The sequence below is a fragment of the Pelophylax lessonae genome (assembly GCF_965119305.1).
Source record: "Pelophylax lessonae genome assembly, chromosome: 11".
Taxonomy (NCBI): Eukaryota; Metazoa; Chordata; class Amphibia; order Anura; family Ranidae; genus Pelophylax; species Pelophylax lessonae.
The window spans coordinates 73,798,671-73,824,658 of NC_138778.1; the positions used below are offsets into that span (position 1 = coordinate 73,798,671).

A 25,988-nucleotide genomic window follows, 5' to 3' on the forward strand; every position below is an offset into this window, starting at 1 on the left:
CGCCCTGGCATCATTATCGTCTGATGTATGCCTTTCCTCCGATTCAGCTGCTGTCCAGGCTCCTTCGCAGGTTGGCCTCGGAACCGCACACGGTGATTCTGGTGGCACCGGACTGGCCTCGCCGGTCTTGGTACGCAGACCTCGTAAATCTGGCAGTCGACGCTCCGTGGCGTCTACCGCTTCGAGAAGACCTTCTGTCTCAAGGACCGATATTCCATCCTGCTTTACAGTCGCTGGCTTTAACGGCCTGGCTGTTGAAAGCCAGGTCCTGAAGGATAGAGGTCTCTCCCCTGAGGTCATTCCCACTTTGATCAAGGCTAGGAAAGCCTCTTCGGGTAGAATTTACTACCGTACTTGGAAAGCGTATTTTGCCTGGTGTGAGTCTAGGGGGTATTCCCCTCGCTCATACTCGGTGTCAAGAGTGTTGGCTTTCCTCCAAACTGGAGTGGACCAGCGTTTGGCGTTGGCCACGATTAAGGGTCAGATTTCTGCGCTGGCCGTTCTCTTTCAACGCCCTGTGGCGTCTAATTCATTGGTTAGCACCTTTATTTAGGGGGTGCGACATTTGGCCCCTCCTAGGAGGGAACCTTTGCCTCCGTGGGACTTGAACTTGGTTCTGTCCGTGTTACAACAGGCTCCTTTTGAAAAGATCAGGGAGATCTCGTTGTCTCTGTTGTCCAAGAAGGTTGCCTTTTTGGAGGCGATCACTTCGGCTCGCAGGGTGTCAGAGCTGGCGGCTTTGTCCTGCAGCTCTCCCTACCTGGTGATTCACAAGGATAATGTGGTCCTGCGACCTAACCCATCCTTTCTTCTGAAAAGGATCTCGGATTTTCACCTTAATGAAGACATTGTCTTGCCTTCGCTCTGCGCGAAGCCTGAGCATCCGAAGGAGGTTGCCTTACATTCCTTGGATGTTGTCCGGGCGATCAGGGTTTACCTGTCGTCCACTAAATCCTTTCGCAAGTCGGATTCCCTCTTTGTCCTTCCTGAGGTACCTCGGAAGGGCATGGCGGCGTCGGCTGTGACCATCGCCAAATGGATCAGACAGATCATTGAGCAAGCCTATGCCTTGAAGGGGAAGGTTCCTCCTTTCCCTGTGAAGGCGCACTCTACCAGATCTTTGAGTACGTCTTGGGCTTACCGTCATCAGGCTTCTGTGGCCCAGGTGTGTAAGGCGGCGACTTGGTCGTCCGTTCACACCTTCTCAAAATTCTATAAGGTGGATGTCCAGGCATCGGCTGATGCCTCCTTTGGCCGTAAAGTTCTCAGTGCGGCAGTTTCTTAGGGACCCTTGTTTTTTGTGGGCCCTTGGTTATTGGGGTGTTTTACCCCTGGGTTACTTGTTTTCCTGGGTTGTTGCTCCTGTTGAGCACGTTTTTCCTGTTGCCCAGTTGGTTCTCTTACTGTGGTAAGGTTCCTTTCTCTGATGTGGGTACTGCGTTGCCTTTTTTCTACGTTTGCGTCTCCCACCCCTCATGTCTACACTGCTTTGGGACGTCCCATTGGTGAGGACTTGGAGGGGGCGGCGACTGTCGGAGGACGTAAGAGAAAACGGAATTTTTGTAAAATCTTACCGTAAAATTCCTTTCTCTGAGTCCTCCGACAGTCGCCGCCCCCCGCCCCTCTTTTGGGGGTTTTTATGTACTCTTACTGCTGTGCTACCAAAACTGAGTTGGGAATGCTGGTGCAGGGAGGTATTGACTGAGGGGACAGCCCCTAGGGGTGTGTCTATGCTAAAAGCTTTTGTATTAACAATTTTTGTTGCCTAGCTACTCCTACGGAGCAAAGGTCAATACCCATTGGTGAGGACTTGGAGGGGGCGGCGACTGTCGGAGGACTCAGAGAAAGGAATTTTACGGTAAGATTTTACAAAAATTCAGTTTTTTCCCTGTCCATCATTCCTGCCCAAAGTTGTCTCTAACTTCCATTTGAATGAGGGCATTGTGTTGCCTTCCTTTTGTCACAAGCTTACTCATCCCAGGTAATTTGCTTTGCATACCTTGGATGTGGTTCAGGCGATTCTGGTGTATTTGGCAGCTACTTTCGGAGGTCAGACACGCTTTTCGTGGTTACGGACGGACCAAGGAAAGGGCTGGCTGCTTCTTCACCTACCATCTCCAGATGGATCGGGCAGACGGTGACTCAGGCCTATTCCGTTAAAGGTCATGTTCCACCTTTCCCTGTCAGGGCGCATTCTACTTGGGTGCTGAGTACTTCTTGGGCCTTCCGTCATCAGGCATCAATATCACACGTTTGAAGGCGGCCACTTGGTCGTCGGTGCATACCTTCACAAAATTCTATAAGGTACATAGACACCCTCAAGACTATTATATACAAAAATTCATATATATACAAAAATACATATATAGTTGTAGTTAGTGAGGTTGAAAAAAGACATCAGTCCATCCAGTTCAACCTATGATGTGTGTGTGTGTTTGCTGTTAACCGTACATTGTATACCCCTGTATGTTGTGGTCTTTAAGGTCAAAAGTTTGAAACTATTGATGCTCCCTGCTGATACGACTGTTTGCAGAAGAGAATTCCACATCCTTACTGCTCTTACAGTGAAGAACCCCTCACGTATTTTAAGGTTAAACCGCCTTTCCTCTAGTTTTAGTGAGTGGCCACGTGTCCTATTGTATTCCCTTTCTATTTCTGAATAGTTTGTTCATTATGCTAGCGTCGCCAGTACAGTATTTGTACATTGATATCATATCCCCCCTCTATCGTCTCTTCTCCAGAGAGAATAAGTTCAGTGCTTGTAGTCTTTCCTCATAGCTGATGTCCTCCATTCCCCTAATTATTTTTGTTGCCCTTCTCTGGACTCTCTCCAGTTCCAGCACATCCTTCCTGAGGACCGGTGCCCAGAACTGGACAGAATACTCCAGATGTGGCCGGACGAGAGTCTTGTAGAGTGGGAGAATAATCTCTTTATTTCTGGAGTGAATCCCATTTTTTATACATCCCAGTATTCTGTTGGATTTGCTTGCAGCAGCTTGGCATTGCATGCCACTGCCAAGCCTGTTATCTACCAGTACCCCCAGGTCCTTTTCCATCCTAGACTCACCCAGAGGTCCCCCCCCCCCCCAGAGAGTAGCTTGCTTTATGGTTTCTGGCACCCAAGTGCATTACTTTACATTTTTCAACATTAAACCTCATCTGCCATGTAGTTGCCCACCCCATTATTTTGTTCAGGTCCGCTTGTAAGGTTTCCACATCCTGCATAGAAGATATTGGCATGCTTAGTTTAGTATCACCTGCAAATACTGAGATTGTACTAGATATCCCCTCCTCTAGATCATTTATGAATAAATTAAACAGGATTGGCCCCAGGATAGAACCCTGGGGGACCCCACTTTCTACACCCGCCCAATCCGAGTACTCCCCATTAATCACCACTCTTTGCACTCTCCCCTGGAGCCAATTCTCTATCCAGGTACTCACCTTATGGTGCATACCTACCTTCCTTAGTTTGAACAGTAAGCGTTTGTGGGGAACGGTGTCAAAGGCCTTTGCAAAGTCCAGATACACCACATCCACAGGCTTACTTTTATCTAGGTGACAGCTCACTTCATCATAGAAGGTTAATAGATTGGTTTGGCAAGAAAGATTTTTCATGAATCCATGCTGATTACTACTAATAATGCCATTTTCATTACTAAAGTCTTGTATGTAGTTAACATCCCCTCCAAAATCTTGCAGACTACTGATGTTAGGCTGACCGGCCTATACTTACCCGGGATTTATCTCTGCCCTTTTTTAAATATTGGTACCACGTTGGCTTTTTTCCAATCAGCTGGCACCATACCCGTCTGTAAACTATCCTTAAAGATCAAGAATAATGGTCTGGCAATCACCTGGCTGAGCTCTTTAAGGACCCTCGGGTGCAAGCCATCCGGTCCCGGTGATTTATTTATGTTAAGTTTCTCTAGTTTAGTTCTAAATCTATCTTCTGTTAGCCATGGCGGTACTTCCTGAGGTGTGTTATTTAGTTTGGCCTTACAAGCTGGGTTAGTGTAGCCCCCCAATTCTTTTGTGAAGACTGAAGAGAAGAAATTATTTAACACTTCCGCCTTTTCCCTGTCCTCTGTGGCCAAATCTCCTTTGTCGTCTTTTATGGGGCCAATGTGTTCTGGCCTCGCTTTCTTACTGTTTATATACTTAAAGAATTTATTGGGGTTCTTTTTACTCTCTTTGATACTTTGGCATCTGCGGAGGCTGCTTTTGGCCGCAAAGTTTTGCAGGCTGATGTTTAAGAGGGGCTGTTCCCTCTTGTTGAGTATTTTTCTTTAAACTTTTATTTTTCAGAAGGGGCTCCTGTGACCCTGTTAAGGCTCCTGTGTCCTGGCTAAGGGCTCCAATGTTTAGCCTTGGGTTATTTTCTCCACCCCTCATTTTTCTTTTGGCACTGCTTTTGGACGTCCCAGTAGTTATGCTTTATGGAGTGCTGTGTCCGTTGATGAACGAAAGAGAAAATGGGATTTTTGTACTTAACGTAAAATCCATTTCTCTGAGTTCATCGACGGACACAGCACCCACCCCTCTAAGGAGTTGTAATACTTCTAATACTGCTTGCTACTGAACTGATTACCTAGAGCAGAGAGGGGGATTTATATACCAAGCTGAGGATGGCCCATGGCCATAGCCAGGTGTTTTTTGTTCGGCCTAGTCCTACTCCTGGAGGAGGCAATATAACCCAGTAGTTATAATTTATGGAGCGCTGTGTCCGTCGATGAACTAAGAGAAATTGATTTTATGGTAAGTACAAACATTTTATTTTTTTCCAATACCATATATATTCTGGTGAGCCTTCAGTCTGTTTCAAGATAGGACTGGCATGTGGTGGAATAATTTGGGGAGTTGGAGGACTGTGCTCTATGAACTATTGATATATCACTGACTTTATTTATATATGCTTATTTGTTCATTGATTTATTTGATCACTGTATCACAGACATTTCACGTACCGTATAATTGAAAGGTATATGATTTAATTAATTTAATGTATAATTGAATAGGCTAGCGCTATCTCACAAAAGTGAGTACACCTCTCACATTTTTATAAATATTTTATTATAACTTTTCATGTGACAACACTGAAGATATTACACTTTGCTACAATGTAAAGTAGTGAGTGTACAGCTTGTATAACAGTGTAAATTTGCTGTCCCCTCAAAATAACTCAACACACAGTCATTAATGTCTAAACCACTGGCAACAAAAATGAGTACACCCCTAAGTGCAAATGTCCAAATTGGCCCCGATTTAGCCATTTTCCCTCCCCTGTGTCATGTGACTTGTTAGTGTTACAAGGCCTCAGGTTTGAATGGGGAGCAGGTGTGTTAAATTTGGTATTATCGCTCTCACTCTTTCATACTGGTCACTGGAAGTTCAACATGGTACCTCATGGCAAATAACTCTCTGAGGATTGGAAAAAAAGAATTGTTGCTCTAAATAAAGATGGCCTAGACTATAAGAAGATTGCCAAGACCCTGAAACTGATCTGCAGGACGGTGGCCAATACCATACAGTGGTGTAACAGGACAGGTTCCACTCAGGCTTTGCCATGGTCGACCAAAGAAGTTAAGCGCACATGCTCAGCATCATATCCAGCGGTTGTCTTTGGGAAATAGACATATGAGTGCTGCCAGCATTGCTGCAGAGGTTGAAGGAGTGGGGGGGGGGGGGGGTCAGCCTGTCAGTGCTCAGACCATACGCCGGGCACTGCATCAAATTGGTCAGCATGGCTGTCATCCCAGAAGGAAGCCTCTTCTAAAGATGATGCACAAGAGAGCTCGCAAACAGTTTGCTAAAGACAAGCAGACTAAGGCATGGATTACTGGAACCATGTCCTGTGGTCTGATGAGAGGAAGATAAACTTATTTGGTTCAGATGATGTCAAGTGTGTGTGGTGGCAACCAGGTGTGTAGTACAAAGACAAGTGTGTCTAGCCTACAGCCAAGCATGGTGGTGGGAGTGTCATGGTCTGGGGCTGCATGAGTGCAGCCGGCACTGGGGAGCTACAGTTCATTGAGAGAACCATGAATGCCAACATGTACTGTGTCATACTGAAGCAGAGCATGATCCTCTCCCTTCAGAGACTGGGCCGCAGGTAGTATTCCAATATTATAACGACCCCAAACACACCATCAGGACGACAACTGCCTTGCTAAAAAAAGCTGAGGGTAAAGGTGATGGACTGGCCAAGAATGTCTACAGACCTAAACCCTGTTGAGCATCTGTGGGGCATCCTCAAACCGAAGGTGGACCTCAGGGATGTCGTCATGGAGGAGAGGAAGAGAACTCCAGTGGCAACCTGTGAAGCTCTGGTGAACTCCATGCCCAAGAGGTTCAAGGCAGTGTTGGAAAATAATGGTGGCCACACAGAATATTGACACTTTGGGTCCAATTTGGACAACTTCACTTAGGGGTGTACTCATTTTTGTTGCCAGTGATGTAGACATTAATGGCTGTGTTGAGCTATTTTGAGGTGACAGCAAATTTACACTGTTATACAAGCTGTACACTCACTACTTTAAATTGTAAAAAAGTGTAATTTCTTCAGTGTTGTCACATAAAGATATAATAAAATATTTACAAAAATATGAGGGTGTACTTACTTTTGTGAGATACTTTATGTATGGTTATTTAAAAGCACTGTATGGTTATTTAAAAGCACTGGGATGTGTATTTTATTAGAAACTGGCTAAGTAATTGGCAGTTTTTTTTCGGTATGTGTTTTTGATTATTTATGAATAGTAAAAAATAATGTGCAGCGCTAAAAAAAATATACTCAATAAAAGCATATATAAAATAAGTGAATAAGAAACAAAAAGTCCCAAGTGAAATAATACAAATAATCTAAGGTGAAGAAAGTAATCTAAGAAGGACATCTGATCCCAACGCCAATAGGAGAGGTAATGGTTATGCGCTCTCCGGAACATGTGGACCCCACTTATCTTATGATAAAAGGGTCAGAAAGGCTCATGTATATCCTGCGATTCTTCAAACTGTAACACCGGGTATTCAAGTTTGCAGTCAAGGGGTCAAAGTGAGACAAGTCTCCTCTTTCTCTCCAGATCACATAGAAATGACAATCCCAGACAAAACAGACATAGTGTAATTCTGCTTTAAACTATTTTAATGAATAAAAAGAATACACTTACAAACATCCGGGATCAAAAAGCAGTGAATACAGGTATACAGGTCAGGCAATCTGTGACATAATCCTGGCTGCATAAGTCAAAGGCTGACGCGTTTCATCACAACTGATTTTTTCAAAGGTAAATGGTAAGGGCATTTACCTTTAAAAAAATCAGTTGTGATGAAACACGTCATGCTGGTTGCAGTTGCTTCTGGAATGCAAATATTCAGAAAGCCTGCTTCCTAAATTCCTGCTAATTTCATGCTCTTTGAGGGACCGTGTCTCTTATGAGCTGTGTTAGACACCCACATTAAGGATATCACTGGGGGTAAATATTCTCCCTACCCCAGTAGTAAAAGTCAACCTGAGAAATCTCGCCCTCCCATGGTGGCAAAAAAGACTTTCTCTTGTTACTCTCAAGCTTCTTTTTATAAGGCCTAAGTCAGGAACCCAGTTCAGCCGCTAAACCAGAGTCCCAAAATTACCTAAACCTTCAGACAGGTCACCTTTCGCTTGAAGAGATGTCCAATATTAGGATGGACACCAGCCTAGGCAGCATCTTTGATATCTGGACATTAGATGGTTTTCAAGGGCTACAAAGCAGAGTTTCATTCTCAGCCTTTCACAGAAAAAAGTCTTATCAACCTTCTTCTGTCACTGCAAAGATTAGCAGGCCTCCTTGCAGCCTTTGCTAGTCTCCAGGAGTCTTTATCACCCCAGTTCCTTTGGTGGTACAGTTTCAGGGATTTTTATCTAACCTTTTCCCAGTTCTGGAACCAAATCGGACAGTTTACTGCATCCTGGTTCTCAAGGCTCTTTATATCTTTATTCAGTCCCAAAAATTCCACATGGATTTTTTAGCCTTCCTTCATCAGAGAGAGTTACTGGCCTCTGTAGAAATTGAGGTCTTCTAGATATTTCTTCTCTGTTTTTCAACATATCAGCAACTTCTCAACTTGCTGTGGATCCTCAAAATGTCCAGTTGGTTGCCCTGCCTTGTGTACTGTCTTCAGTGCCCTCTTGTTTACCAAGGGTTCTAGTCCCTGTGCTTGCCTGCTTAAAATCCTAGAGAATTCCTATTGTAGAATACTTTGATGATCAATTCCAACCTTAAAGAGGCTCATTTGGATTCTGTACTTTTATAAGTCTGTGTTGGGTCTGTGTTGGAACCAACTCATACCATTAAGTACCTGGCCATTGTCCTGAACACAGCTCAAGGCAGAGTTTTTTTTATTCTACGAGAGAAGATGAAAACTCCTCCCTCCCTCCCAAACTCTGACTCTTCAGTTTAGGAGTATTCCTACCCTTTTCTTTTGCATGCAAGTTATGAGGGTGTTGGTAGCCTCTTGTAAGGCAGCCCCATCTACCCAGTTCTGCTCCTGATCCCTTCAACTCAACATCCTATTTGGAACAGAACATACATTTTTGGATATCCAGAGATGCCTTCTCAGCTATCTAGATGCTAAAAGAGTCTTCAAAAGATTTAGCCATCTTCTTTTCATGCTTAGTGGCCCTTTTGAGATGCTTGAGGGCCTAAAAAGCATGCTTACCAGATGGGAAAAAAAAGTCAAATATTTCAATGGTATATAAAAGTAATCACCAGTACCTGCTTCATCAGAAGCACATTCTTCCAGATCTTTAGCAGCATTATGGGCAGACAAAGCAAGAGCGTCAATACAGCAATTCTGCAGAGTGACTACTAGGTCTAATCATGTTAGAGTAGATATCCTGGAAGATTCCTAGAAATACTGTTACTGATAAGACTAATTTGCAGTAGAATAATAAAAAAAGGAGCCCATTTGGTTGTAATGACCAACAGAAATACTTTTCCTTACCTGCTTTTATAAATTTGTGTATTGTTTATGATTGTTCCTTTCCACCTTAGTGCTCAGATGGCTGGTCTTCTATGTGAGGAGGAGGCTCAGGAGGTTGACAATGTCAAGTACATTGGGTACTGCAAATACCATTACAACAAGATGGTGAGAGATCCACAGGTATCTTATTTTGTTTCTCTATATACTGTTTGTTGTTTTCATTTTAAATGCCACATACCTCCCTATCTGTCCTTGGAAACACTGATTTCTGTATTTTTGTGCTGCATTTCTACCATTGAAATATACATACAACATAATGCTTTGTCTGGTAATTTCTTCTCCGTGATGACCTTGTAGAAACCAGTAGTTTGCTTTGGAAATTGGAGTGGATGGTTGTAGCAAGTTAAAGGTGAACTCCGTGCAGATTGGAAATAACAATAATGAATGCAGTTATGTATAAATCAACAAAAATATACAGATTTGAAATCATTCTCCTTTAATCCCACGAACAACAGTATACAGAGGGGGAAGATGGTATGCCAGTAGTAACAGCCAGTCGGGCTCTACAGTGTTGACTGTAGGAAGAGAGAGCAGATATCTCTTCTGTCCAATTAGTAGGCTGGGTTGTGTTTTTTGTTCTGCATTCGTGGCCAAGCTGGGCTGTTGCTGAAGTGAAGGTTGAGGATTGGCTGTCTGACAAGGGCACTTGAATTATAGACTGGGCTCAATAGAACCCTTTGGCAAGTAGAAATGTTTCCCTATATGTATTTTAACTCCATAGTTAGATAGTTCGCGGACAGCACAGAATTCACTTTTAATTATCTTCTCAGCAAATTACACTTTTCTAAAAAGTGTAGAGTATGCATTTCCTTTTCACTGTGAAAAATATAATTTCTTCTTTTCCCCATTAGAAAGTCTCCCGACTTCCTTGTCCCATCATACCTGGCCGCTGCAGTCGGTCAGCTTCCCCTTCTGTGGAAAAACCCCTCTTTTACAAAGAGCGGCAGAAAAAGGTATGTATATCTTTCTACAGTTTTTATTTATTTATAGATGCACCTCTTTCTATTTGGATAACTTTCTTACTTTCCTAGAGTCATAAGGACAGGGAGCGAGTTCGACATAGGAAGCACCGTGATTCACCAGGGCACATAACTGCCCCACCCCTACTGCCCATCTCTGTGGAGAAGGTATATCTTCTTCTTCCTTCTCTGCCACTAAAAGAAAATTGTCCAGATAAAAAAAAAAAAAAAAGGTTATACTTGTTCTTTGTGTGTGTATGTATACTATATACAGTATATTCACATACTGTGTGTATATATATATATATATATACATAGGGTACTATGCAAAAGTTTTTGGCAGGTGTGAAGAAATGCTGTAAAGTAAGAATGCTTTCAAATATATATATATATTTTAATAGTTTATTTTTATCAATTCACAAAATGCAGAGTGAGCAAACAGAAGAAAACCCCAAATCAAATCAGTATTTGGTTTGATTACTCTTTGGCTTCAAACTAACATCAACTCCTTTACTTTCACCCTTTGTGCTCATGCACAAAGTCAGGGATTTTGTAGGAGTCAGATGTATGATTAACCAATTATACCAAGCAGGGGCTAATGATCATCAATTTCATATGTAGGTTTAAAACCGTCAGTAACTGAAACAGAAACAACAGTGTAGGAAGTTTAAAACTTGGTGAGAAACCGCCGAACTCAGCTACTAAGGTGAAGTTGTGAAAGACAGTTTTATGTCACAGCCAGGTCATACACCATGGCAAGACTGAGAACAGGAACAAGACACAAGCTAGTTATGCTGCATCAGCACGGTCTCTCCCAGGCAAAGATTTTAAAGCAGACTGGGGTTTGCTATTCTGTTGCTGTACTGTTCAAGCTCTGTTGAAGTAGTCCAAAGAAATGGGCAACGTTGAGGACTGTAGACGCAGTGGTCGGCTAGAGAAACTTGATATAGCAGATGAAAGACACATCATGCTTCCCTTCGAGATTGGAAGATGTTAAGCAGTGTCATCGACACAGAACTGACGGAACTCAGTGGGACCCAGAATACAATCAAATACTGTTCAGGGAAGTCTGGCCTGAAGTGGTCTTCACTGAAGAATTGTGGCCAAAAAGCCATACCTTCGACATGGAAACAAGGCTAAGTGACTCAACTATGCATGAAAACATAGGAACTGGAGTACACAAAGTTGGCAGTAGGTGCTCTGGACTGATGAGCCAAAATGTTAAATATTTGGCTTCAGCAGGAGGCAGTTTGTTTGCCGAAGGGCTGGATAGCAGTACAAATATAAGTGTCTGCAGGCAACAGTGAAGTATGGTGCAAGTTTTAGTAAGTTTGTGGCTGCATTTCTGCAAATGGATTTGGAGATTTGGTCAGGATCAATGGTGTCCTCAATGCTGAGAAATACAGGCAGATACTTAACCATCATGCCATACCATCAGGGAGGTGTGTGATTGGCCCCAAACTTATTCTGCAGCAGGACAATGACCCCAAACATGCAGCCATGTCATAAAGAACTATCTTTAGTGTAAAGAAGAACAAGGAGTCCTGGATGTGATGGTTTGGCCTCCACAGAGGCCTGACCTTAGCATCATCGAGTCTGTGTGGAATTATACACTCACCGGCCACTTTATTAGATACACCTGTTCATGTGCTTGGCAACACAAATTGCTAATTAGCCAATCACATGGCAGCAATTCAAACCGAGCATCAGAATGGGGAAGAAAGGGGATTTAAGGGGCTTTGAACGTGGCATGGTTGTTGGTGCCAGATGGGCTGGTCTGAGTATTTCAAAAACTGCTGATCTACTGGGATTTTCACGCACAACCATCTCTGGGGTTTACAGAGAATTGTCCCAAAAATAGAAAATATTCAGTAAGAGGCTGTTGTGTGGACAAAAATCCTTTGTTGATGTCAGAGGAGAATGGGCAGACTAGTTCGATTTGATAGAAAGGCAACAGTAACTCAAATACCCACTCGTTACATCCAAGAATATCATCTGTAAATGCACAACACATTGAACCTTGAAGCAGATGGGCTACAGTAGCAGAAGACCACACCGGGTGCCACTCCTGTCAGCTAAGAACAGGAAACTGAGGCTAAAATTGGCACAGGCTAACAAAAATTGGATAATGGAAGATTAGAAAAACGTTGCCTGGTCTGATGAGTCTTGATTTCAGCTGCGACATTTAGATGGTAGGATCAGAGTTTGGCGTAAACAACATGAAAGCATGGATCCATCCTGCCTTGAATGAACGGTTCAGGCTTGTGGTGTAATGGTGTGAGCAGAGGTGGCTCTTAAATTAGGCAAATTAGGTGGTCGCCTAAGGCCTCACGCTCACAGGGGCCTCGAGGCTGCCTAATTTGCCTTACGGAGGAAGGGGAGAGCCCGCCATTGGGAAGAATGATGGCGCTGCCTGCGGATGTGCGGGACCAAACTCCTCATGCCAGGACTCTTCACTAACAACAGCTGGACTGCCTCCCCCTCTCATCTCTATCATGGCTGTACGGAGGGGGAACCGGGGTGAGTCATTGCCCCTAGGGCTGCTGTGATGCCCATAAATAGAGCTGCACCATCGATCACAGGGCAGAAAACCATCTTGCTGAATAGGCTGCAGGGTTGACTAGTAGGTGAAGCCCCATCCCGCCCCCCATGCCTATTGTGGTTTGACCCTGGCAATGCAGAGGCTACTCAGGCTGCCAGTAGCGACGGTGGTCTGATGAGTTTGGGGATTCGGGTGAGTCCAATGATTGGATCTATTTTTCTGCACTCTGACACATGACCGCTCGGTCCATCACCCAGCCCCTGTATGCAAACAACTATTCCATGTTACTGGACCGACTTTTGGAGCCCACACACACCTGGAGACATCACAGGTTATCTTTGATCACATACAGGAGCGCAGGACAAAAAGCCTCCTTCTCTCTCCTCTCTCCTCCTCTCTCTCCTTCCCCCCCTTCCCACCCCTCTCTTTTCCACCTTCCTCCTCTCTCCCCCCCCTTCCACCTCTCTCTCTCACCCCCCTCCCCCACCCTTCTCTCTCTCTCTCCCACCCTTCTCTCTCTCCCATCCCTCTCTCTCTCCTAGCCCTCTCTCCCACTCTCTTGCCCCCACCCCCTCTCTCTCCCTTCCACCCCCACTCTCCCCTCTCTCCCTCCTCCTCTCTCTCCCCCCTCCTCTCCCACTCTTCTCCCCCCCTCTCTCTCTCTCCCACCTCTCTCTCTCTCCCCCCTCCTTTCTCTTCCCACTCCCTCTCTTTCCTCCTCCTCCCTCTCTCTACTCCCCCCTCTCCCACCGCTCTTTCTCCCTCACCAGACTCTCTCTCCCCCTCTTTCCCCCTCTCTCTCCCACTCTTCTCTCTCCACTCTCCCCCCCCACCCCTCTCTCTACCCCTCTCTCCCACCCCTTTTTCTCCCCCACCCCTCTCTCCCCCTTCTTCTCTCTCACCCTCTATCATACCCCCCTCTCCTACCCCTCTCTCCCCCCCCCCACTCTCCTATCTTCCACCGCTCTCTCCGTCCCCCTCTTCCCTCTTTCCCACCCCTCTCTCCCACCCCTCTCTCTCTCTCACCCCTCTCCCCCCCTCTCTCCCCCTTTCTACCCCCCTCTCTCACTCCTCTCTCTCTCCCCTTCCCCACACTCTCTTACATTTTTTCGTCCTTCCCCTCTCTCCCTCTCACCCTCCTCTTTCCCCTTTTTTACAACCCCCTCTCTCTTTCTCTCCTTTTCCTCCTTCTCCCTCTCCTAGCAGAAAAGAGGGAGAGTTGGAGGTAGGCCAAGCTGTTGCACCATAGCCCTCTGGGTTGTACTTGCCCCCTGGGCCAAAAGTTTCCAGTCAACCCCTGCATTGGGATCATAGGATGTGTGTAGAGGCTGCATATGGGAGATCATCCCTGGTCCTGCATCCTCCTCCAATGTCTGTCTCTAAAACACATTACATAGATGATTAGCTCATGCATAAATGCATGAATTATGTAATCAGGTTTACTGACCATAGTCAATGCATTGGCTGTGTCCACAGCAGGTATGGGGCATAGGTTTAGGAAAATAAATGATGGGTCTATGGGCAAGGTAATGTGAAATGTAAGAATGTAAGCATAGCAATGGAGAGCTATCTAGTAAGTGATGATCATTATACAGAGGAAGCTTGTGTTGCAGTGAATATCCTGGTGTGATATGATCCAATGACATGCTGGACTGGCCATGGGTGAATTGCCATCAGTTCATTGTACACTGTGCAGTGCAATGTATTATGCATTTTTATCGCTTGAATTATTTTTCTCAAGTCGTCTTCCAGGACAGCCCATGAGACGTAGGGCTCCTCCTATCAGGACAGGAAACACATTCAAATAAAAAAAAAAAGGCGGTCCCCTGGTCCTCACCTTCAGTATTAGTGTTTCCTCCAGACAGGGGGTAACATATTCCTGGAACTGAAGCTCCTGGTCTCCTGGACTGTCCTTGAAGACTTGGATTAAAGATGCATCTTCTTCTGCGCAAGTGCGGTACCCCTTAAATGTCGCAATAGGGGCTGACCGCTGTCTCCTGTTCTCGTGGTCCACGCGGGCAGGACCGTGGATGTGGTCAGTGGATCGCAGGGGGAGTTCTCTTCTGTTCCTGGCGGCGTCCTTGGAGAAGCACACGCTGTGTACCCGTGACGCCCCCAAATTCATGCAGGGAGACGGCCTGCAAGTTTGAATTTAGCGCCACGAACGTAGCGGGCGGAACTCCTGCGTCTTCCACCCTGACCTCGGGAGGTGGCACACGTCATTTCCTGCCAGTTGACGCACATCCGCGGGCGCCAGAAACAGTAGTTCCAGTTTCCAAGGCGCGAACAGGAGACGTCTGGGCGACTGGTGTGAGGTGAACCCAGCACACGCTGTGGACCACCAAACAGAGCACGATGGATTCCACGGCAGCATCCACTCAGTCGGTAGAAGCAGGCTCTGGCACCGGTACCTCCCAGATAAGCGATAGGGGGTTTCCCTTTCTGCATATACCTGTTGGTGGTCTTTTTCCTTTTCCTTCACCTTCTACATAATATGGTCGGTAAAAGGGGGCACAACTTCTTTACCCTGTACACAAATGTGTGGGAGGGATTGTTTTGGGAGTCATAACTAATATGTATTTTTCTTGTTATAGACCAAGGCTCAGGACAAGGTCCAGGCACAGCCCCCCAAAAAGAAATGTGCAGTTTGCGGAACCAAGCTAAGTTCCACTTGGAGCAAAACAGTGTGCCGCATAGGTACAGATAATCTTGTTAAAGATGACCCTACTGTATCTACTCAAAGGATGTTGACTTCTGTTAGGGATGAGCTAACCAGCACGTTTAGCTCTTTTAGGACCCTCATGGATAAATTTCAGGCACCAGTAGAGGCCCCCCGTACAATCTCAGGTCCCTACTTCCGTGTCTAAACCAACAAAGGTACATGAGGATGACACAAGGGAAGAATCAGAGTCCCCCCATTCCTCATTTGAGGAATCAGGATCAGGGGAAAGAGAATCCTATGGAAATTCCAATTTTAAACTTTCCTTGGAAGACATAGATGATTTAGGAGAAGCAATTATCTAAGCATGATCTTATGTATGCAACCCATAAGAAAAATGCTAGAGTTTTTCCTGTACACAGTTCCTTGCTAGAAACAATCAAACGGGAATGGGAAAATCCCGAAAGGAGACCTTTTTTTCCTAAAAACTTAAAAAGGAGGTTTCCTTTTGATGACAGCAAGGAACAACCATGAAACAAAATTCCAAAGCTAGATGCCCCTCTTGCCAAAATATCCAAAAATACAGATCTGGCATTTGAGGACCTAGGGTCACTTAAGGACCCAATGGACAAAAGAACTGACATCATGTTGCGTAGAGCTTGGGAAGCCTCAGTCATGAGTCTAAAACCAGCCTTAGCATCCACTTGTATAGCAAGACATTTGGAGTTATGGCTTTCACAGATTCTAGCCCACCTATCAGCTGGAACGCCTGTTTCAGTTTCAGTTTACTGTTTCAGGCAGTAGGGTTCTTGGCCGACGCATCCGCTGAGTCGGTTAGAATGACAGCCAAGACCTCAGCTTTGGCAAATTCAGCCAGAAGAAGTCTTTGGCTTAAATCATGGTCGGGATGGTCATGGACTGTGCTTCTAAACTGCGCCTCTGTAGTCTCCCCTTTACAGGTGACCATCTCTTCGGCCCTGGACTGACAGAGGCTCTGGAACGTACTGCTGACAAAAAGAAGTCATTTCCAGAAAAGAAAAGATACCCATATACCCGAAAAGTTTTTCGGGGTAGGGGCAAACAGCAGGGGACACGTGAGGCTCAGTCCACATTCAAGAAACACTGGACCGGCCACAAAGGTAGGGGTAGAGGGAGCATCTTGTTTAACCCTCCTCAGCACCCCACCAAACCACAATGACTTCTTTCACAAAGTAGGGGGAAGATTAAGGGCCTTCCTCCCTCAGTGGAAGAAAATAACTTCAAGCCCTTTTATTCTGGACTTAATATCCACAGGGCACAGGTTGGAATTCAATTCCCAACCTTCAGAAAGGATATTGATTACCAATCTGCCCAGGGATCCAGCCAAACAGCTGCTCTAAGTCTCCAGATTGGAGACTTGTTAGATCAGAGGGTATTGATACCTGTTCCAAAAGAGGAACATGGCAGAGGCTTTTACTCCCACATTTTTGTGATAAGAAAACCCTCTGGGAGTTATCGATTGATTTTAAATCTACGCAAATTAAATCTCTCGATAAAATACAAACATTTTCGTATGGAATCAATATACTCCATAGGAAACTTGTTGTATCCAAAATGTTTCATGGCAACTCTGGACTTAAAGGATGCTTACTTTCACACCCTTATTCACCTGGCTACCAGAAGTTCCTAAGACTAGCAGTGAAGCTAGGACCAGAGGTCAGACATTATCAATTCCAAAGCTGCCCTTCGGGTTATCCTCAGCCCCTCGTATCTTTACCAAGTTTCTGGGGGAAGCTCTAGCTCCATTGAGACTAAAGTCCATCATGATCATCCCCTACCTGGTCGATCTCCTAGTAGTGGAGGATTCAGATCACAAACTGAAGACAGACCTCCAAATAGTTCAGGAGTTCCTGGGGTCACTAGGATGGATGATCAACAAACAGAAATCTTGCCTAACACCCTCCCAGAGAGTGACTTATCTCGGATACGAGATTTCCTCTCTAGATCAAAAGATTTTTCTCCCACAACTCAAGGTTTTAAAGATGCGTCAAATGGTAGCTTCTTTACAAACCAACCAGTGAGTCTCTCTAAGGGATATAACAAGATTCATAGGTCTTATGACCTCCTGTTTTCCAGCTGTCCCTTGGGCACGGTACCAACATCGTCCCCTTCAAAGGTTCCTGTTAAGAAACTGGGACGGATTCCCGGATTCCTTGGACATAAAGGTGAAAATTCCCACCAGGGTAAAAAGAGCCCTATGGTGGTGGAGATCACCTCTTCACCTTACAAAAGGGTTGAATTGGGTCATTCAAGTATCACTAAGAATTACCAGAGACGCAAGCTCCCCACTGGAAGCACAGATCTCGTTGAATCAGAAGGAACTCATGGCAGTACAGAAAGCCTTAGAGGTCTTTCAGATAGACATAAAGGGAAGTCATCTGCAGATTCGATCCGACAACATAGCAACGGTGGCGTACCTCAACAAACAGGGAGCTACGCGAAGTCAGGGGTTACAGGGTATAGCCCAGAAAATATTCTCTTGGGCCGAGCTCAATCTTGCCTCCATTTCAGCTATTCATCTAAAGGGGACTCAGAATGTATTAGCAGACTACCTCAGCCGCCACCAGGTATGTCAGGACAATTGGTCCCTCAACCCAAAGGAATTTGCAAAAATTGCAGCCGAGTGGGTCCTTCCAGAAGTGGACCTTTTTGCAGCTCAAATGAACAGCAAAACAAAATGGTATTTTTCCCTGAACCAATGGGATCAGTCCCTGGGGGTCGATGCCTTTGCACACCCTTGGTCTTTCAATCTTTGCCTTCCCTCCAGTCAGATTAATCTCGGAGGTCCTCCGGAAATTCCTACAGGAGTACACAGATCTGATTCTATTAGCTCCTTTTTGCCCCAAAAAAACATGGTTTTCACGTCTACAAGCCCTAAGCTCCAAACCTCCAATAGTCCTGCCCTGGAGACAGGACCTGTTGACTCAGGGTCCAGTGACCCATCCAAACATCAGATCCTTGTATGTATATATATATATATATATATATATATATATATATATATATATATATATATATATGTTTTACAGGATGTCCTACGGTTCTCGAGAATACTGAAGGTGAGGACCAGGGGACCGCCTTTTATTTGATTGGAATATGTTTCCTGTCCTGGTAGGAGGAGCCCTAGGTCTCATGGGCTGTCCTGGAAGACTATTAGAAAAGGAGTTACCGGTAAGTCTAACTCAGCTTTTCCCATCAGTTAGTGGGGCCTCATGTCTAAGGTTTACCTAAGGCCTTACAAAGCCTGGAGCTGCCTCTGGGTGTGGGGGATATTTTCTTGGCACACTTTGGGCTCTTGTACCAATTGAGCATTGTTTAAACGCCATGGCCTACCCAAGTAATGTTGCTGACCATGTTCATCTCTTTATGACTACAGTGTACCCATCTACTGATAGCTACTTCCAGCAGGACAATGCACCATGAACAAAGCTCAAATCATTTCAAACTGGTTTCTTGAACATGACAATGAGGTCACTGTACTCCAATGGCCTCCACAGTCACCAGATCTCAATCTAATGGGAATGCTTTAGGAACATATTAGGCAAAGGCATCTTGCAGTGCATTCCTATGGGAAATAAATTTAGAAGAGACAAAGCCAAACCTGGCTGGCTAAACCGTAGCGTCAAAAAACTTATTAGGGGAAAAAAATTGGCCTTCAAGAAGTATAAATCAGAGGGCACAGTATCGACATTCGAGCAATACAAGGAGGCAAATAAGAAAAGTAAACAAGAAATCAAGATGGCTAAAATCAACTTTGAGAGACAAATAGCGGAGGATAGTAAAAAAAACCCAAAGAAATTCTTTAAATATATCAACAGCAAAAAAACTAGGGCAGAGCATATTGCACACATAATTAACAATGATGGGAGGATGGTTACAGAGGACACTGAAAAAGCAACCGTGCTGAATGCTTTTTTCTCGTCAGTCTTTACACAGGAAACGGAGGGGTACACTGACCATGACTGTTTGGTTAGTAGTAATACACAGGACTTGCCACTATGGCTAACAGAGGGTGAAATCAGGGAAAGGCTGGATAAACTCAACACAAACAAATCACCAGGCCCGGATGGCGTACATCCGAGAGTACTCAAGGAACTCAGTAAGGTTATATCCAGACCACTGTTCCTGATCTTTGCTGACAGTATTAGGACAGGAGATGTACCAGGGGATTGGAAGAAAGCTAACGTGATTCCGATATTCAAAAAGGGCCAGAGGCATATCCCGGGAAATTATAGGCCTGTCAGTTTGACATCAATATTAAGTAAACTTCTGGAGGGGATGATAAGGGACTATATCGTAGAGTTTGCTAAAGACAACAACATCATCAGCAGTAATCAGCACGGGTTTACAAATGGGCGTTCTTGTCAAACCAATCTATTAACAGTTTACGAGGAGGTGAGCTGTGAGCTAGATAGGGGGAGACCAGTGGATGTGGTGTACTTGGATTTCGCTAAGGCGTTTGATACAGTTCCCCACAAGCGCTTAATTTATAAAATAAGATCTGCAGGTATCGACAGCAGGGTTTGCTCTTGGATACGGAATTGGCTTAAAGGGCGTGTCCAAAGAGTGGTAATAAACAGCGCATACTCAGACTGGTCTGAGGTAGTAAGCGGGGTGCCCCAGGGCTCAGTCCTGGGACCAACCTTGTTCAATTTATTCATAAACAACATTGAGGTCGGGATCAGTAGTTCGATATCAGTTTTTGCAGATGACACAAAATTGGCCAGAGCAATAACTGCACAGCATGAAGCAGATATCCTACAGAATGACCTGGACAAAATTACAGAGTGGGCAACGACATGGCAAATGAGGTTTAACGTGGAGAAGTGTAAGGTTTTGCACTTGGGGACTAAAAACATAAAAGCACAATACACGTTAGGAGGGGAACCCTTGGGGGAATCAAAAATGGAGAAGGATCTGGGAGTCTTGGTTGATGATAGATTAGGCAACAGCATGCAATGTCAAGCGGCAGCTGCCAAAGCCAGCAGAATATTGGCATGCATAAAGAAAGGGATGTATTCCAGAGATAAGACTATAATCCTTCCACTTTATAAAACTCTGGTCCGACCGCATCTGGAGTATTCTGTCCAGTTCTGGTCGCCAGTCCTCAGGAGGGATGTGTTGGAGCTGGAGAGAGTCCAGAGAAGGGCAACTAAACTAATTAGGGGATTGGAGGACCTTGACTATGAAGAGCGTCTACAATCGCTCGATTTATTCTCCCTGGAGAAGAGACGTCTGAGGGGGGACATGATAGCAATTTATAAATATCTTAATGGGGATCCCATCTTAGAAAAAAAGCTGTTCATTCGAAGGGATTGCATGAGGACTCGAGGGCATACAATGCGATTAGAGGAGAAGCGTTTTAACCTCAGGCAACGTGGGGGGTTCTTTACTGTTAGGGCTACAAGATTGTGGAATTCTCTACCACAAGAGGTGGTTTCTGCGGGTAGTATGGTGGCTTTCAAAAGACTCTTAGACTTACATCTCAAGGATCAGAACATTCAGGGGTATGTGAGATGATTACAGCCACACACACCTACACAGGTTGAACTGGATGGACTATTGTCTTTATTCAACCTAACCTACTATGTAACTATGTAATGGAGCACCTTTGGGATGTAGTGGAACAGGAGATTCGCATCACGGATGTGCAGCTGACAAATCTGCAGCAACTGCATGATGCTATCATGTCAATATGGACCAAAACCTCTAACACCTTGTTGAACCTATGCCACCCAGAATTAGGGCAGTTCTGAGGGCAAAGGGGGGTCCAACCTGGTACTAGCAGGGTGAACCTGAGTGGCCAGTGAGTGTTAGAAGAGATAGAAGGATTTGAGGCAACCTACATGCACAGAAGATCTGTGGTTAGTTCTCTGCTGAGTTCCTTCAAAAATTGTGTGCAAGTGTACCTAGAAAACTTGATGCTGTTTTGAAGGCAAAGGGTGGTCACACCAAATATTGATTTTATTTGGATTTCTCTTCTGTTCATTTACTTTCCATTTTGTTAATTGATAAAACTAATAACACTTCTATTTTAAAAGCATTCTTAATTCAGTGTTTTTTCACTCCTGCCTAAAACCTTTGCACAGTAGTGTGTATATATTTTCTATATATCAATACTGGATACTGGCACACTGCCCTGTACTCCCATACACTTCTTTTGGGGACACGCAATCAACCCATTAGGTGAGATTTATCTATTTATGTAAGTACCTTCCAAGTTACTTTTTTGTGGAGACACTGCACTTTTTCATTTTGTTTGTTGTTGTTTTTGTAAACTGTTGGCATAATCACAGAGTGAAAACCAAAACTGTTCTTGGAATGTAAAACGTTTGAAAATGGGCATATAGCAGATATACTAGTGTGCAAAATACAACTTAAAGAATACTTACCAGGTCCACTTTTCTAGAACGTCTTCCTTTTTTTATTGCTGCAAGTATAGTTTGCAGTGATCACCCTTTTGATGATCAGTGTCCCAATGCAAACTGCTTTGAGCCCATCTCTGGGCAAAGCTCTCCCACCCATTCACTAGCTTATAGTCGCTTCCAGAAGGGACTATCAGTGATTAATTGCTGCAGTCTGTGTCCTCCCTAACCGGTTGTCTCCTTGTGGTGCCATCACACTGCATAGTATTTTGAGCCTGAGAGATTTTTGCTGCTAGACATTTCATATGAAGGTTATCTGCAGAAGAGAGAAATTTTAAACTTTCTGTTCTGATAAATAGACTGGGAGGAGCTGCTGGTGACTTTTGAGAACAAGGATATCTGCTCAGGTATTTAAAGGCTGTGACAAGAAGTGTGATCATTTGGGGACCCCCAAGGGTACAGATGTCAGCCATCTTTGACTCTTTCAATCGTTCCCTACATGATTGAGGTGTTTGGCATGAATACTTGTCAGTGCTGATCATTATTGTGGGGGCAAAGATGTGTTCAAAAGTTGAGAATTTGAAGTTTATAGCAGCGTTTCTCCCTGTGGAAGAACTTTTAGAACTGTCTGTATGCCCAGCAGCTATCAGTCAGATTCAGACTTTACTTTGTAACTGTAATTTTCTAATGTAGGTTAGAATATGATGGCTTGCTTTGGAGTAACACCAATAATTATTATTTCACTAGTTATTGAGTTGTAAACCTAACATACAATAATAATTGTGTAAAAAGGAAGAAAAGGGGGGGGAGGGTTATGTGTGGTGCTGCTAATGATATGCAACAAATGTGTAATAATAAGAAACAATCAATGTTCCATAAAACAAATCATGATAATATCAAAAACACCATAAAACATCATAGTAAGATCAGTTACAATATACCAATCAATAAATATCAAACATGTACAGCCGTAATGTTTACACCTTAACCACTTAAAGAGGAAGTAAACCCTCCTCAGGAAGTTGTACCTATAGGTAAGCCTATGATAAGGCTTACCTATAGGTACTGTAAATATCTCCTAAACATGTACGGTTTAGGAGATATTTACCTTTAATGCAGCCAGTGACGTCACTGGCGCATGCGCTCTGAAGGAACGGCTGATCGTGCCGTTCCTTTAGAGCCCCGTGCCGTGACCGTCGGCTCCCGCGCGCATGCGCGGGAGTGACGTCACCGCGTTTTCGGCCAATCAGATGGCTGGATGCCGCGATCCCGGAAGACGGGCGACTGAACATGTCGCTCGTCATACAGGTAAGAGAGCGGCATGGCGGGGGCTCGTTCTAAGGTACGTATTTCACTATGTCTTTCTCTTGCAGGTTGTAAAAAAAAAAAAAATTTTTTGAACGAGTTTACAACGTCTTTAAGCCCCGGAAGATTTTACCCCCTTCCTGACCAGGCCCTATTTTGCGATTCGGCACTGCGTGATTTTAACGGACAATTGCGCGGTCGTGCGACACTGTACCCAAATGAAATTGACGTTCTTTTTTTCCCACAAACAGAGCTTTCTTTTGGTGGTATTTGATCACCTGTGCGATTTTTACTTTTTGCGCTATAAACAAAAAAAGAGCGACAATTTTGAAAAAATAACAATATTTTTCACATTTTTTTATATGAAATTCCCCCCAAAAAAAAGTAAAAATCAAAATTTTTTAACATTGTTGGCCAAAAAAAGGGAAAGATTTCTGTCATTTTTGGTGTTTTCTTTTTTTAACGAGTAATGGCGGCGATCTGCGATTTTTATTTGCGGGACTGCGACATTGCAGCGGACAGATCAGACCCTTGACTGACATTTTTGATACTTTTGGGGGTACCAGTGACATTACTACAGTAATCAGTGCTATACATATGCACTGTTACTGTAAAAATGAAACTGGCAGGGAAGGGGTTAACTTTATTGAAAAGGCAGGGGTTAAATGTGTCCCTAGGGGCATGTTTCTAACTGTAAAGGGGCGTGGCTTTTCGTGTAACCACAGAGATATACGATCCTACATAGCAGGACCGTATGATCTCTGCAGTTACACAAGGGAGAATGACAGGCGACTTTGTTTACATTAGCCGCCTGCCTTTCTCCCTCTGCACCGGACGATCGCGAGTGACCAGCGGACATCGGGTCTGCCGGTCACACGCGCGGACTTGTTAGGGAACGAGCGAGAGCGCGCCTCCAGCGGCGCACGCTCGCCCCCTAGAGGCTTATAGGCAAGTGACATAGCCCTACGTCATTTTTTTTTCACTCACTTGTTTTCAAGGACTTTTTATATTTCATCAAAGGACTTGCTGTTATATGTTTATGATGACACAATTTATTCACTTTGTTTAAACACTTCACCAATTCAGGTTGTATTAATTAAGGTGTACACAATAAGGCTGTGCACGTTTGATATTTATTGATTGGTATTTTGTAACTGATCTTAATATGATGTTTTATGGTATTTTGTTTTTGAAATGATCATGATTTGTTTTATGGCAAATTGATTGTTTCTTATTATTACACATTTGTTGCAAATCATTAACAGTGCCAATCCCACTCCCTTTTTCATTCTAGACATCTACTCTGGTAGTTATTTCAGTGGGGACAGCAGCTTCTTTATATATAATAATTTAGTCCATAGCACGGAACCCCCCCCCCCCTTCCCTTTTTCATTCACTTTCAATAATAATTGTGTTAATGAAAAATAGCTTCTAATATAATTTGGGCGGCACGATTGTGTAGTGGATTCCTGTCTTTTTATGTGGAGTTTTTATGAGGACTATTTTCCATGGACTGATTTTGATTCATGGACCTTTTTGATATCAATGCTTGTGACTCAATTTTATCATTCTTTATGAGCGCTGCAATTTTTATGTTTATTACAGTGGTCTAGTGGTTAGCACTTTCACCCAGCAGCAAAAGTGTCGCTGGTTCAAATCCCAACCACGACACTACCTTTGTATGTTCTCCCTGTGCCTGCATGGGTTTCCTCCGGGTACCTCAGTTTCCTCCCACCCTCCAAAGACATGCTTGTAGGTTAATTGGCTCCTGTCTAAATTGGCCCTAGTATGTGTATGTATGAATGTGAGCTAGGGACCTTAGATTGTAAGCTCCTTGAGGGTAGGGACTGATGTGAATGTACAGAGTATATGTAAAGCGCTGCATATATAAGTACCTGAAATAAATAAATAGTTAATGTCCGTGGAACACTTTTGTATCCACACAAATCTTTAAATATTTTACATTGTATTTACATTATTTTTCTTTAGTGCTCATTGAGTGAAACGGTAATTCATAGACTATTGGATTATGCTGCCACCTGCAGGTGGATTGGGTACCTGGAAAATAAATAGTGCCATCCCCATATAACCCCCCTCCTAAACCCAGTATGCCTTTACTTTTAGCTAGTGTCCAGGAAATCAATGCTTTTTCTCTACTCTGCAGAGAAAAGTCTAAAAAAATGTTTTCAATTTTTCCAGCTATTTTTTCTTTAATCAGGATTACATATATTTTTTTTCTAAACCAAGATTCCCATGCAAGCTGCTTGAGCTAATTTCTGTTGGGCTATCCATATTGGCACTAGCTTTGGAGACTGTACCCAAACCCCACTGGACTGGACGATTGGGGGTTGAATTGTCTCACATGCTCCATGTCTTTCCTGCCATTCAGCATTACGGAGGTATCGTCTTGCTGCTGCCTCTGACTGGAAGTGAGGCATGGATCTATCCTAGGTTCTTCTCTGCAGTCTGCCTACAGTGATCTGGTCACCTCCAGCAGCCTGAACCTCTCCCGCTACCAGCTGTTGGTTTTTTAGTATTCAAGGCCTTGTCCTAAATACTCATACCCTCTACCCTGAGCTGTGTTGCCCCATCCTGGTTGTTCAACGTGTCTAATTTCAGACACCTAGGGAACATTTCTGCTGTAGTGGGTACCCCCATCACACTATCTACTAATGGTTCCCGTGCTGCCTGCAGTACACCCACTAAAGGGTCTGACACTGACAGCAGCCTTTCTAGCTTCTTTGGGAGTGGGATCTTTTTCAGTTTTTTCTGGAAGGATTTCACAGCAGTTATACAGATTATAACATTGATTGCTGACATTGACCGCAGAGGTCACACTTCCATGTCTTCTCCTGCAGAATCCTTATCAGGTCTGCCCAGGTCATTCGTGGCCTCTAAACCTTCAGATCCTGAGACTCTGTCTGATGCTAAGTCTCTTAAGTCCTTAGCTACACTTGAGGAGTTAAAAAATACACAAGAAATTCCTGGCGCTGGAAACTGGATGATCAGAAAACCCCAAAAACCTGTGGTGTCAAGCTAAATGGGATGGACGGCCATGTGTAAAGTGCCAGTTAGTCCTGCTCACGGGAGTCCGTTCCAGG

General features: G+C 44.2%; 1 protein-coding gene across 1 annotated transcript in view; it reads left to right on the forward strand.

The window, feature by feature from the left end:
- MLLT6 (MLLT6, PHD finger containing) overlaps positions 1-25,988 on the forward strand; it is a 320,203-nt gene that overhangs the window by 115,179 nt on the left and 179,036 nt on the right. Inside the window, exons 6-8 of the mRNA XM_082272078.1 lie at positions 9,030-9,138; positions 9,870-9,971; positions 10,050-10,145. Of these exons, the coding sequence (XP_082128204.1) occupies positions 9,030-9,138; positions 9,870-9,971; positions 10,050-10,145 (307 nt within the window). The remainder of the gene's footprint in view (positions 1-9,029; positions 9,139-9,869; positions 9,972-10,049; positions 10,146-25,988) is intronic.